The sequence below is a fragment of the Vigna unguiculata genome, chromosome 8, assembly GCF_037176805.1.
Source record: "Vigna unguiculata cultivar grain cowpea cultivar isolate G323 ecotype 2 chromosome 8, ASM3717680v1, whole genome shotgun sequence".
NCBI lineage: Eukaryota > Viridiplantae > Streptophyta > Magnoliopsida > Fabales > Fabaceae > Vigna > Vigna unguiculata.
In genome coordinates, this window is record NC_140799.1 from 1886944 (window position 1) to 1901061 (window position 14118).

At 31.6% G+C, this 14118-nt stretch overlaps 2 protein-coding genes across 2 annotated transcripts; both read right to left on the reverse strand.

Moving 5' to 3' along the window:
• Nucleotides 1-235: 235 nt before the first annotated feature.
• On the reverse strand, nt 236-3679 carry LOC114194683 (putative disease resistance protein At4g33300). Its single transcript, XM_028085047.2, has 5 exons — nt 2853-3679; nt 2252-2643; nt 1700-2055; nt 1389-1594; nt 236-1161 (listed from the first exon to the last, which is right to left on the reverse strand). Exons 1-5 carry the CDS (start codon nt 3526-3528, stop codon nt 335-337), a joined length of 2457 nt encoding a protein of 818 aa, XP_027940848.1. The 5' UTR covers nt 3529-3679; the 3' UTR covers nt 236-334.
• Nucleotides 3680-10653: 6974 nt separating this feature from the next.
• On the reverse strand, nt 10654-13467 carry LOC114193279 (protein OSB1, mitochondrial-like). The gene is made up of 4 exons (XM_028083009.2): nt 13044-13467; nt 12786-12924; nt 11872-11947; nt 10654-11415 (listed from the first exon to the last, which is right to left on the reverse strand). The coding sequence occupies exons 1-4, from the start codon at nt 13355-13357 to the stop codon at nt 11147-11149; spliced, it is 798 nt and encodes a 265-aa protein (XP_027938810.1). The 5' UTR covers nt 13358-13467; the 3' UTR covers nt 10654-11146.
• Nucleotides 13468-14118: the final 651 nt, after the last annotated feature.

A 14118-nucleotide genomic window follows, 5' to 3' on the forward strand; every position in this document is an offset into this window, starting at 1 on the left:
TGGAATGTTATTGAATTAAAATAATTGTATCTATTCAATTTTAAAATTTTAAAATTAAAATATATTAAAATTAAAGACAAATTTTAATTTTATTCAAATCTAGAGACTAAAAATATATTTAACTTGAATTGAAATCCTCTCTCTTAATAGTATAAGATAATGTTGATAATTTTTCTCAATTTTTTTATTTTTATTTAATATTAAAACTTGGATTCACCGTTGTATTTTGAAAAGGTTTCTGAAAAAGATAATTTCCATAAAAAGTAGAAGTTATATACAAGTATTCACATGAAATTGGAAAGTAAAACATCACAGGAAAATACACACAAATGAGTCATTCTTTAAGCCAGTCCAAGTCAAAGTGCTGTTCTGATACTTGAATGTGCACATTAGGCTTCGCCTTCTCAACCTCTTTCCAAATCCCAGAAACCTCTTCGTCACAAATTACAAGTCGCAGAGACTGCAACGACAATGCAGACTTTGGTACATTTCTGATCATAGAACATTCCCTCATATCAATCTTCTCCAAGCTCACTACTTTACCAATCTCTTCAGGGAAACATCTCAGGTTCACACATTGAGAAATGTCAATATACTTCAATCTCATCATCTCACATATGCTATTAGGCACTGTTTTCAGTTCAGGGCAAGCATATAAACGAAGAATCTCTAGAGATCTTAGTTTCCCTAGTTCAAGAGGCAATTGATTCAGATTGTGGCAGTTGGTGAGACTCAAGTTTTGAAGTGATTTCATTCCACAGATGCTTGAGGGCAATTGGGTTAGATCATCACAATGATCAAGAGTGAGGTCAAAGAGGTTTGGGAAGACTTTGGCTAAATCTACCTCTTTTTCAACCAAACTGTTGTTAATCTTGCAGAGGACAATAAAAAGTTTTCCCAAGTTTTCCAACACAGTGCCTGATAATTCTGGGGTGGAAACTTTTTCAAGCCAGAGGCTCCTCAAGTTGGGCAAGTTCTTGAAAACTGAAATGTTGTGAAGGCAAGCATATGTTGCACTGTAGTTTATTATTATCAGTGCTCTCAAATTTGGCATTCTGTTGATGAACTGAGGTAAGAAGTACTCGGTGGATGTGAAATTAATGATCAAAACTTCTGCTTTTGGAAACTCCATATTACACCAGTCCACATCTTTCATTTCACCTGCAATGTCAAATTCATCATAAAAATTGTTACTTTAAACCTAATTCAACTTCATAGAACTGGCTTGTAAGTTGAGGTTTGTATTTACATATATACTCTAAATTCTCTAAATTGACCTTATCTTGGTCTTATCTTTAATCGATGTGAAACTTACAACAAAAATGAACAAAAGAAGCAAGAATAGGAAAGATAAGAAAGCCATTTTTCAGAGAGTAATTGGTATATACCTGTATGAACTGAAACAATCTGAGCCTCAAATGGTTTGTGTTTGTATCTCAACCACTCTTTAGGAATTGTGTTTTCTCTTTTTGGCATTACTAATCGCCTGCGTTCATTAATGCTAGCACGGTTGCTCAGATTAATGGCTAGGTTTCTCAGTATATCATGTTGAGTAACTGATATCTCAAAGCAGCTGCTATACATGCCCCCTGCACTGGTAGATTAAAACATCAAAAGGGTGTTAGAGTGATCTCATTGCTTATTCCAACAACAGGAAAAACAAGAAAACCAAGTTAAGAGCATTTCTCATGTTGCATACCGATGTTCTTTCATTAAGGTGAGAAGATTTTTGTTGGAGAGTTCAACAACAATGGCATAAGCTTCTGTTTCAGGAATGTCATGGATTTCCACCCACATGTTGATGAGTACATCCAAAGGGATTTTTTTATCCTCAGGAAATGAACACAGGTCCAAGAAGCATTCCTTGACCTTTTCTGGAAGGTAATTGATACTGATTCCCATTCTTTCAATCAGATTGATTTCGTGGGATTCACCAATGCTTTGGCCTTGAGATAACCTGTTCTTAACGCTTAACCAAAACATCTCAGGTTGATCTCGCAAAGAAGCTCCAATCACCTTAAGAGCCAAAGGAAGCCTTCCACACTCAGTGACAACCTATTTGCCATCACACACAAGAATCATAAAAGTGAATGAGGTCCATGCATAACACTCTACTTGTTCAGTGCTTCAACTTAGAACCAGTTTTGGAATTAAAATCATTCTTAACATAGAAACAAACATGTGTGCATTCACCTAAGATGTTTTAGATGGTATTTAGCATTATCTTTTACAGTTACAAACAACACATTACCTGCTTCACCAAACTCTCATTAGCAGCTGAAGGGATTGATTTCTGTCCAAAAGCATGGTGACAGAACAGAGACAAGGCATCCTCTTCACTCAGCAATTCCACTTCATAACTCACCAACGTTTGGAATTTCGTTCTGGACACCACAAGAAACTTGCAACCAGGTATTCTGCACACAAGCTGCTCCACCACAGAGAGTGTCCACACATCATCCAACACAATCAGAGTTCGAGCTGCTTCAATTTTGCACTCAAACTGTGGCACCCACTGTGGAACCACATAGTTCGAATCCAATCTCTCATTTCCCATAATGTACCCCCAAATCTTCGTTCTTAGTTGCTCCACGTTTGGAGACTGAGACACAGTCAGGAACAAAATCCTCTCCCGGAAATAACCTGCAAAAAATTTGATTCATGCGAAGTAAAACTCCACACTGACTAATCTATGCATGGAACAGTATCGTACAAGTTGAACCACGATAAACAGTTTCCTGATCATGTATGTTATGTTATCTTTTTTATTGCACGAATTACGAAGGAAAAGTTTGATTCTTTGAGCATGAATAACTTTGACGAGTTTAAATTAAGGAACTTTATGAACTCACATCTAACTTGGTCATCTTTGCAGACCTCTCTAGCGAGAGTGGTCTTCCCGGAGCCGCCAATCCCAGAAATCCCGACAACCCAGAGATCCTCCCTCCCGACAAGCATCTCCCTTACCTTAATCTTCCCGAACCCCAACCCCACGGCGGAGCTGCCGTCAACAACATTCTCGTCCACGCTCCTAACAGCCTCCTCAACCCAGCCGCCGCCGCCGACGCCAATCTTAATGTTCCCGAAGTACTGCTCGAGGCGGCGGACGGAGTTGTCAACGCGGTCGAAGCGCTCCGCCATCTCGAAGCGCGTGTGGTGGACGTCGGCCATGATGTGGGCCTGCATGGGGCCGAGGAGGAACTTGGAAACGGTCTTCTCGAGCTTGTCCATCTTCTTGGCGAGGTGGAGGTTGCGGTACACGTTCCAGCGGCTGGAGGCCAGGACCTTGTGGGAGAGCTCGACGCCGGACCGGAGAAGCTCCGAGAGACGGTGGAGCTGGGACTGGCGCAGGGCGGGGAGCTCGACGCCGGAGTACTTTATCTCCTCGATGGTGGGGAGGAGCTCGTGGATGTACGAGATGAGTTGGTCGGCGCTGGCACGGCAGAGGAGCGACTTCCGGGAGATGCTGATGAGCATTTTGAGAAGCTCCGTCGCGATCTCGCCGGCGAAGAAGTCGTTGAGGGCCATTGTGTGGTGTGAGAGTGGCCACACTCTGTCTCACTCTCTTATGCTCTGTTTTCCTCTGTTTTCTGAAACATTCTTAACTCTCGTTTCTTTTCCGTTATTTCGCTCTTCTTTCGTAAACTAACTTCTCTCTCTGAGTCAATGTCCAAGACTTTTTTTTTAATCTCGTTTACTAAGATAAGTAAACTACAATAAACAATTATTCTGTGCATGGTTAGAATGGGAAACTCTTCAAATTAGGGTTAATACATTAAACACTTTATATCCAACCTTAATTATCCAAAAAAAATTAAGCATTTTCGTATAATATTAATAAGAGCATGAATCTATTTATTTCAAGAATAATTAGAATGACTTACTCTTAATCTAAAACATTCTATTTAATCTCAAATTAACAGTTCAGAGTAATTATCAATAATGATAATGAAGTGTGTTCAACTTTGCTCTTACGAAAAAAAAAACATATTCTATAGAAATATGTGTATATATTTAATTTGATATTTTCTCCCTTTCTTTTCCTATGATAAATATACAAGTATGCAAAAGTAAAGATGGAAAAGAAAACATAAAAAAGTTAGACAATATGCAATTTTCAGTAAGTATGTAAAATAATTATCCTTCCTCCTTAGTTTCTTTTCCCTTGAATTCATTCCTTTTTTTTATTCACATTTAACAATTTTTTCTAAAATATTTTGTTCCTACTTTTTAATAAATAATTTATTAAGATGGAAGACATCAAAATATAAAAGAGACGAAAAGATCCAATTTTCAGGAACTACACAAAACAATTGTTCCTTTCTATGCATATTCATGAACTAAGAGTTTCTTGCAAGTCTTATTGTTATGACTATATTGAATCATAAAAATCTAATTGGATTCCTCATTTACTATTATAGATTGTAGATACTTATTTTTTAAACTTACTTTATTCGAATAATGGTTTAATATTAATTTATTCAATTAAAGAATTTAGTAATATAACTTATTCAAAATAAATTGTTGTATTAGCATATATAATTTCATTTAAAAAAAAGTCATGTAAAAATATGAGGTATGAATTAAAGACAAGTTCTAAACATACACGGAAGAAAACAAACCATAGGTCTCATCAATCGAGAAAGAAAAAGTATAATATGCTTCAAATTTTTGTTTTTCTTCTATGCGATCTTATAGGAAATAAGTGAATGCAAAATTTAGGTTATTGTGTTTAATTGAATTAAGTTTAAAATTTATTTTTTAATATTGTATAAATGTTATGGATTAAAATTTATTTTATTTAGATTTGTTATTTATTTATTTGTGTTACTCCTTATTTTATCGAAAAATTTGTTATTTGTTGGGTCTATCGTATTACCGTCAAATCATTCATTAATGTTTATTTTCATCGCTTGAGATGTATATGTTTCGGTGTAAGAAGTATATCCACATCAAGTAAAGATAAAATGATATAATATATAAATGGGAAATGTACAAACCTCATCTTATAAATTAGTTTTGAATAATAAAATTTAACTTAAAATTCATTTCTTTTATATATATATATATATATATATATATATATATATATTAATTAATAGGAAGCGTAAGAAAATGTCCTAGATTTTGGCCTTTTGTTATGTTGTTTATTATCTTTACTTTTAACAAACCTTATATGTATTATTATGAAGCGAAGAGAATAGAGAAAATTAAATCAATTGTAATATATATAATTGATAATATACATATTTTTATGTAGTTTTATTTCTTACACATAATTATTGTTAATTAATCTAAACTGCTACTTTCAAATTAAATAAAAGGATTAGATTAAAATTTTTGAAACTAAATAAATGATTAGATTAAAAACAAATCATTTCATTTAATATTGGTATAAATAATAATTTGTTATAAATGATATTTTTTGTAAAAATTGTTTTAAGGAAGCATGTAATATTTTTCTAACTAGTTACCCTAAGCATATATTGAAACATATATTTAATTTATTGGGAGACCTTTTTTTTTTTTTTTTTATCTCTTCTAGGTAAATAATGTGAAGTTGTTAACCTAAAATTGATTATACAAACTTAATTTTAAGTAGTTTTTGCCAACATCTTTTATTTATACATAAAAAAGTGTTAGTGTGAGTTGACTACTTTCCTGTTATCTTTCCAATTGACCAAATCCTCAATGCCTTTTGATGATGCTTTTATAGCTCAAAAAATGAGATTAAAAAAGAATAATAAATTAAACTAAATATAACATCTAACTCCAATTTAGCAAATTGCAATGCATTTCTTATACGTTTAAAGTTCTCTTTATAATATAATACTTTAATCATCACGTGAAATAAAAGAAATCTTAAATTATATACATGCAAAATCAACACAGATAAAATGATGGTACAAAAGGTGAAAAAAAGAAAACAGAATATATTAACTAACTAGATAACAAATCTAATCTACCCTAATATAACCATGAACAAATGTGCTTTAAAAACATGAAGGTTTTTTTTTTTCAAAAACACAAATATTTACCCAAAAGTAATTTTAGGTAAATTAATAAAAAATGTATAAACGATAAATCAAGTAAAAACAGAAAAAAATGGTTAACCCGGACTAATTTATTTTAAAAATTATTATACTTATTTAATCTCTACGCAATTTATTATTATTATTATTACATGAAATTTACCCTTTTTTATGAAATAGGTAGGTAGGGATTTGGAATTTCAGTGATGATCAGAATCTGAAGTGAACTTTTCAATATTTTTCCTAACTTCATGATTTCAATTATCAATGACTCACTTTAAGAAAATAAAAGCAGCCTAAATAACTTTACTTTCTTTTTCTTTTGATTGTGTTGATTTTCATTTTTCTGTGCAAAAAGGGACTTTTTTTTTAGGTAAGTACTTGTTGAATGAAGACTGGATGCAATGCAACATTCTAGAAGATGGCTTAACTTTTCCAAAGAGTAAATAAACTCAATTTAATCTTAAAAAATATTGGTTCAGAAAAAAAGAAGGATAAATTTTAATAAAAGAAAAAAAAGGAAAAAATAGTGATGCCAGATGATCAATTCTAGAAGATTTTATCAAAGTTTAAAAAAAATATTTGCACGACCTTACTTAAAAAGAAAAAGAAAAAAATAGATTTAATTACTATTATGTTTATCTTATAAGCTATTGGTTCAACAGAGGAAAAAAGAGAACTTTTAATAATGAAAAAAAATAAGAAAATATTTATGAATTTGTCTCATACTATATATCATCTTTCATAACAACCACAAAAAAAGTTGAGTTGAATTGAAATGGGCATGATTATGACAAGTGAGAGTGCATAATTAAAATATTAGAAAATATATTTGTTTACACCATATTTATAAGTTGACAATCTATTTTTAGAAATATTTTAATTTAAAAAAAAATAATTTTGGTATTTATAAAAGGAAAATATTAAAAGATAAAATAATTATTATAAAGTGTGTCTAAAACTTTGTTAGGTGTCAAAATAATAATAATATGCAAAAATACTATGCAATAAAATCAGTACCATTAGATAGAAAATGTTAAATGAAAACATTATCACTAACTATTGGAAGACATAATTGTTGAAGGATAAGTCATGAATCTATAAAGAACCAGTTGACCAGCACAATGACCATTATGCCCTTCACCAACCCTAGTAAACTTAATATTGGAATTCAATTTTAACCTATTATTAGGATTTCCATGATTTCTTAAAGAAAAATTCCAGTGGCAGACATAAATTTGTTTGTTAATACTTTTTTCTATATTCTTTATTTGTCTTTTTCTTTATAAGTCCATGGAATTTAAGTCCAATTATCAAATACCTAACAACAAGATGAGAGTTTTATTTGTGTTTCCTATGTGGACCTCCCATTTTATAATAAACCAAATAAATATTGAATATTTAATTTAGTTTTGTAAAATACTAAATATACACAAAAATTATACTGTCAAATTATGTGTAAAATGCAGACAAAAATACATCAAAGCTTAGTCTTTAATGGTCATTAATAATTGGTTTTATGAGTTTCTTTATTTTTAGTGGAACATTTCTTATATTATTTCGTTATTTATTTGATATGATGTATACTTTATTAGATGTAAATTCTATTATTCCCTAATGAATCAAATTGGTCTCTTTTAATTAGGACCTTGTAAAATGATACGAAACGATTTATCTTCAAACCGAATTTAAAACATAAGAGAAAGCTAACCAAAGCCTTATCCATCACATCATGCAAATACAATTTTATAAGATGTTAAACTAGTTTGGATATTTTTAATTGAACTTGTTTACTTTAAACTTTTAAACTTTTATCCTGACCCTTTTGTATGTGTTTAGTTATAAGTTTATATATTTATATATTATAAATTAATTTTGTTTTAATTAATGTTGGATTTTCAACATGTTTTTATCATAAGATTAAGTTAATGTTTATCTCTTATTTATATATATATATATATATATATATATATATATTCTTATTTGAACTTAAATGTATTAAATAGTATAAATAAGTCAAATATAATTCAAAACATATTTGACATGTTAACAAAATTTAACGAAATTGGATTAAAAGTACTTTATCTATTATTTTTTAAGTATGAGATCAAAATATATCAAAATTTAAAATATGACAAATTTTAATTTTGCGTACAAATTTAAGGACAAAAACATATATAAGATGTTTCCTTTTAAAGTTATGAAAGATAAACCTATTGCCAATGTAATTAAGATATACTTACACAAATTTTTGATTTTGATTCCTTGATTTTTTTTTTTTATTTTAATAAAGTAGTAAAATAAAATTTCTGCCCTAACTAATATAGATGATCGGAGTGGATATTTTTTTTAATCTCATTTTATTTTTTAGTAACAATTCCACTTCATTGTAACATACCTAAATAGCAGGTTGAGAATGTTATTTTACCTCATCATGTTCTATTTTACTCAATCACAACTATATCCAAAACATGACTTTCTTCCCTAGATTGTGTAGCTGTCAAAATTAAGTTGGAGCATTTTTTTTTTTGAGTGCCACACACATCACATGAAAGTGCAAACCCCCCTAACATTGATAGATATAATAGTTGGTTCAACATCACATTGAAGTTAGGATATTTCAAATAAAAATCCGAACTTTGAACCAAAAATGCATTCATTTCAAGACACCCATTTGGGTTTCCATAATAGCATTTCAGTAATCAGCATCAGAAAAGTAAACGCCATGTCATGTTTTCCACTACTCCACAACACCATTAACTTCTCAAATTTTCCCAATGGCAAGTCGTGATTGCATTCAACTTGCCCTTAAAATACCCCTAGGCTTCACATAGCAATAGATTTTGATAAACAACGTCTTAATTTATAATTTGTTGTCATCATTATATATATAAGAAAAAAGAAAAGTAAGTATATCTACTGATTTTTTTGTATTGTCTTTCTGCTATTCTTTTAAAATAAACTAATTTTGATATATTAAAAAAAATGCAACATATTCTAAAATATCAAAGTCAATATATTTTGAACATGCAACAGTGAGACAATAAAAAAACTCAGAATCCAAATTAAAAAAATAAATTTGGATCATGCATAGAAGATAGCTTTAATTTTTACGAGAAAAAGTGGTATATAAAGACTTTGTCTTGGGGGAGGTAGGTTTGCATTTGGTTCCCAGTTGAAGCAACATCATCCACCATTATAATACTCAAGTCAATTAAGGATTGAGCATGACCACGTTCAAAAGTTGATAATGTGAAAACTTAAAGGTTACACTTGCACTCAAGACTCAGAAAACTTGAAAAGAAAACACTTTATTTTTCTCAGTTTTCGCACCCTGTTATGTGAATCGCTTTAATGAGGCTTTTCAAAATTTCCATAACAAGCAATTAGGACAGAAAGTAGAACCACCACCACAAGAAAAATATGCTAACTATATGTGACCAAGTGATGACCACCCACCAAGATACACTTCCACCTCTAAAGTCTTCAATTCAGAAAGCAAAGAGAAATAAAGTGAATATAAAGAACGATTGCAACTACTTCCCAGTGTAAAGCAATCAAAAAGGAACCAAATAATAGGAATTCAGCACAAATAAATCTGTAATTTGTCATGAAAATGATGGTAAGGTATTTCACACCTGGAACTTACAATTAAGAACATCAACCATACAAGTGTTTTATAAAAAAACTCTGATGAAGTTTTATTCTAATTTAAATGGATTCATCCGTCTCATGTCACTTTAAAACAATTCTTACAAATCTTATTTGCAGTTCAATTCCCTCCAATATTTAGCATTATAAAGATATGATAATCCATACTGAAAAATTGTTCTTTTTATTCTTAACACTTAAGAGTTTAAAAATTTATAGATGATCTAGTTCTTAAATGTTTAAGAACTCGTTGTATCATATCAACATGCTTATATAAAATTTTCTTATGAAACTTGAAGTCTTAAATTTAAGGCTACACTAAAGATGTTCTAGGAGCTAGAAGGAAAACCAAATGTCCTTCTAAAAGTATATTTCTCATGCACTTAAAAATTAAATGTTTAGACCACTAATTTTGATCCCCAGTTATTATTCTCTTTCCTAAGTAATATTCAAAGTAGTGATACTATTTAAAGTAATTTCTGAAATATCAAATATTCATCATTGTAATCCTCAAGTTAATATATTCTAATCAAGTTCAAAAATAAAATTGAAAGCTTTTTTAATATTTCAAGAATTATTTAAGATACTTCAAGGGTGAAATTACTTACATTCTTTATAAATGGTACTCGGCTGTGATGCTGTTGATACTACATGATTTAGCCATGGAAAATTGAAGTGGTAAGAAAAAAACAAAAAAGTAATAAGACACTTGGTAATGCCATAAATAATAACGGACTCCAACACAGTTAATCAGCACAAGGGGGAAAACAGTTTCTGTGCAAGTTTGATATGTCTTTCATAAGTCTAGTGTGTCAAAAAAACAGTATGTGAAGCTTCCACCATCTGAGAATTGACAAACATCATCTTAAGTTCTCAACCTATCTAACAAGGAGTTCCCAAGATTTGAAACCTCGTAACCTTACCATTGATGCATGTGTACACACAAATTTAACAAGAAACAATTCAGAGATGTGAAAAAACAACAATTTCTATAGCAGTATTACATTAGTGTTTATAAAATCCTAACCCAAAACATAAAGGTCCAAATCACAGGGATGGAGCCTCGCACTCCCGACCAGGATAAGTAGTGGGCTCTTGTCTCGGGCCTATCAGCCCGATAACTCAACTAAAACCAAACACTACAAAAATATTTTAAAATATTTCTTCACCAAATTGGTCAAACCACAAGCTTTTCAGGTTAGACCAAAAATTGTAGTCATCAACTTTACCTCTATCATTCTTTGTGGCTTCTGAGTAATTATCAACTGGGCCAAGCTTTCTCACAGCTGAGATGTTTTGCCCGTAAAATATGGTCACTATCATTATCATAATGATTCCCATTCTCTTAATAAATGGTGCCACTATCACTCTGCTGTACATTTCGTTCCAAATGGTAAGAGTAAGTACAAAGCTATAGTGTCTAAGTTCCATTACCGACACGCATAGTATTTTATCCATATAGACTAATCATCGTAAACCCAGTTTGAGACATGAGAATGATGAGGACCGACTGGTCCTCCTGCCACTTTTGAGTCTAGCAATTGGAGTTGTCTTCTAACCCATGGAGGATCATATGTACTTAGCCACAGAACTTCACCAGTATCCTTGTGCTTAAAATCAGGCTGTTTTGGATTTAACTTGCGCTTTCTTTGATCCCACCACTCATTTGGATTGGAAAAAAACACTTGCCAGAGGTGAAGCCGATTTTGATTATTTTGCATGCCAACATTTGCTATTTTTTGTTTATGATAAGAAGAATAAGAACAGGAAAATGCATTAAAAATTGAAAATAAATCAGTTTAAGACTAATGAAGCAACCACACAAATTGTACAACCAATTCAATCAAGAACAACAGAGAAGCCTGTTCAAGCAAAAATTTAAAAAGGGGTTGCTTAATATGCATAAGATTTTCCAGATTCCTTTTCCTCTGTACTCACTGGATTAACAAAATGAATACCTGCATCCAATTTTTTTTTCTTCACTAAAGTAAAATTTGTTCCATCAATAGAAAATAAATATTGCCAGTGTTAGAAACTTTGTTTGTCAATAAGAATTTGTCTTAATTCTTTGATATCAATTACTGACCTAGTTGGGAAATATGATTTGGTAATTCCAAACAAGATAAAAACCAAAGAAAAACAACAATTTTTGGCATTTGTATGAACTTAAGCAATCAACAAAACATACCTTTAGCGGATTCCAACTTCTTGTGGCCTTGATAACCAGACCTTTGAGTAACAAACTTGAACTCCTTCACATCTACCTGTAGGGAAGTAAATGCAAAATTTACACACAAAAGAGGGGAAAATATCACAGTATGCAAGTTAAAAAAAAGTGTAATGATAAGTGAGGAATTTAAGCATACGAACACCACTAATCCATTTTCAAGGATAGGAATTTGCAAACACGAACATTAAATCTTAAGAGGCAATTCGCAAGACGTTGAAGCAATAGGAAAAGGAGGAGTGCTTTGGCATGGAATATCCATATAACCGATATTGACAGGGGATAGCATATCTATTGAGCGAGAGGGTATTAGCGATCTAGTAGCATCTTAGGGTTTGCTTAAATTACAAGAGAAGATTGCTTTATTTTTTCGTTTTTTTCACTTTCAAAATGTCTCTTCAAAAGACATTAAGTACAGCTTATTTCTAACATAAAATATACTATGATGAAATAGTCCCTCAAACAGAAAATCCAGGGATAAAATTGCACCGATGGACTACTATTGGTTCCAACAAACATAACATGACCAAGTAATGAAATTTCAAAATTTTAATTATCATTCTAGTCCATTGTTTTCCTATAGTAGTTCGTAAAGATTTTTACTCTATCTATCAAATTAAAATTATTCATAGATACAACTTTTAAAGAAAATTACATCGACACCCTGAAATTTCATCAAATTGCATCCGATACCCCTCCCGCTTGTACTCCTACGATAACCCCTCTATTTACATTGATCATTCAAGAAACAAATTGATCACTATGAACGTTAAAAGACAACATCAAATCGGGTATCAATTTAATTTGCTCTAACATCTAAATTAATTATCCCATAAGTTATCAGACATCTATGAATAGATAATTGTATAAATAACCTTGTAATTCAACCGAGGGATTCCACCGGCATCAGGTTTAGTGTAAGACCCCAAAGAACCTGAAGCATAAATAAAATCATTTGGTTTCAAGTGTTCCACTGCAAGTTCTGCCACACTGTTCCACATCATCAGAAGCACCCTGGTAAACAAAACGCACAGCACAATGTAGTTTCTGTCACAATCTCCCAACAAAATCAATAAAAACTGCAAATTTCATTGAATTGAGATCATTATAATTTTAGAAAAAATAGTTCGCACCAGATAAAGGAGCTATTAGGTTGGTTGGATGTTGGAACCTTGAGCACAGTGTAAGCTCCGAAGTCACCGGTTTTTGAGTTAACACGCGCCGGCTTGCGCGTGACAGAGCCGATGAAGCTGGCGGTGTTCTCCAGGCGCGGGCTCCACCGAATAGTGGCGGGACGCTGGAATTGGAGCGCGTGACGATAAACGGCGCTGCATCCCGCAACGGGGTCGTCGAAGGAATGACGATTGTGACTGGAGAAGGGAAAATATCGTGAAAATATCGATGGAATTGAATAATGTTTCGTGAAGATGAACGGCTTTGTTTTCATAGGCTCCGATGAAGCGCGCCAATTCCGGCGATCAGGTTTTCCCGCCGGTCATAAATTTCGCCGGCGAATTTTGCTTTGCGGTTTTTTGGAGGGTAGGGTACACGGTGTTTAAACATTTCCCTTTCCCTTTGGGTTGGGTGGCTGAACTTGTTGGGAGGCTTTTACCTTTTGCACCTCTCAAAATTTCTTCATGCACCTCCATGGTGTCAACAAAATCCGTTGAAGTTCGTTAGTATGCTTCTATATTTGAAAATGTTGGAAAAGATGGTATGACTGATTAGGAATCCGTTTTCAAAGATCTAAAATTTAACAAAATTAAATGGTATATTTTACTAATTTTAAACTTTTAAATAATCATAAAATAATTATTTTTAAACAAAATATAAAACTTAAGTCCTTATCTATCAAAGTTACAAAATATAAAAAGTATTAGTTAGCAACACAAAAACAATTAGTAAAAAATTGTAATGACTAGTTAGAAAAATTGTCCGATTCTTCAAAATTATGTAACAAATTTAAGGTTAAGATGAAGTAAAGTCTTTTGGTGTCATATTTATTCCTATTCAAATTTTGATTATTTTTCCTTTAATGGATTAGTCTAATCTAACTCACCAGGGTCGACTTTTATAATTTTTATAATTAGACTACATTTTTACTTTTTAAATTAATTTTGACAAATTTTTAACAAATATTTTAGGAATGATAAAATCTTTATATAGATGTGTAATTGTTTTTGGAAGGGTTAAATATATAAAATATAT

Bases quoted from the DNA above. Each gene is read 5' to 3' on its own strand.
- LOC114193279 (XM_028083009.2), bottom strand. From the start codon at position 13,357: ATGAAAACAAAGCCGTTCATCTTCACGAAACATTATTCAATTCCATCG. The intron at 12,925-13,043 runs GTGCGAACTATT...TTTGTTTACCAG, and splicing joins CCTAATAGCTCCTTTATCTG to GGTGCTTCTGATGATGTGGA. The intron at 11,416-11,871 runs GTATGTTTTGTT...AACAAAAAATAG, and splicing joins GAAGTTGGAATCCGCTAAAG to CAAATGTTGGCATGCAAAAT.
- LOC114194683 (XM_028085047.2), bottom strand. From the start codon at position 3,528: ATGGCCCTCAACGACTTCTTCGCCGGCGAGATCGCGACGGAGCTTCTC. The intron at 1,595-1,699 runs GTATGCAACATG...TTAATCTACCAG, and splicing joins ACCTTAATGAAAGAACATCG to TGCAGGGGGCATGTATAGCA. The intron at 1,162-1,388 runs GTATATACCAAT...TTGACATTGCAG, and splicing joins GATTGTTTCAGTTCATACAG to GTGAAATGAAAGATGTGGAC.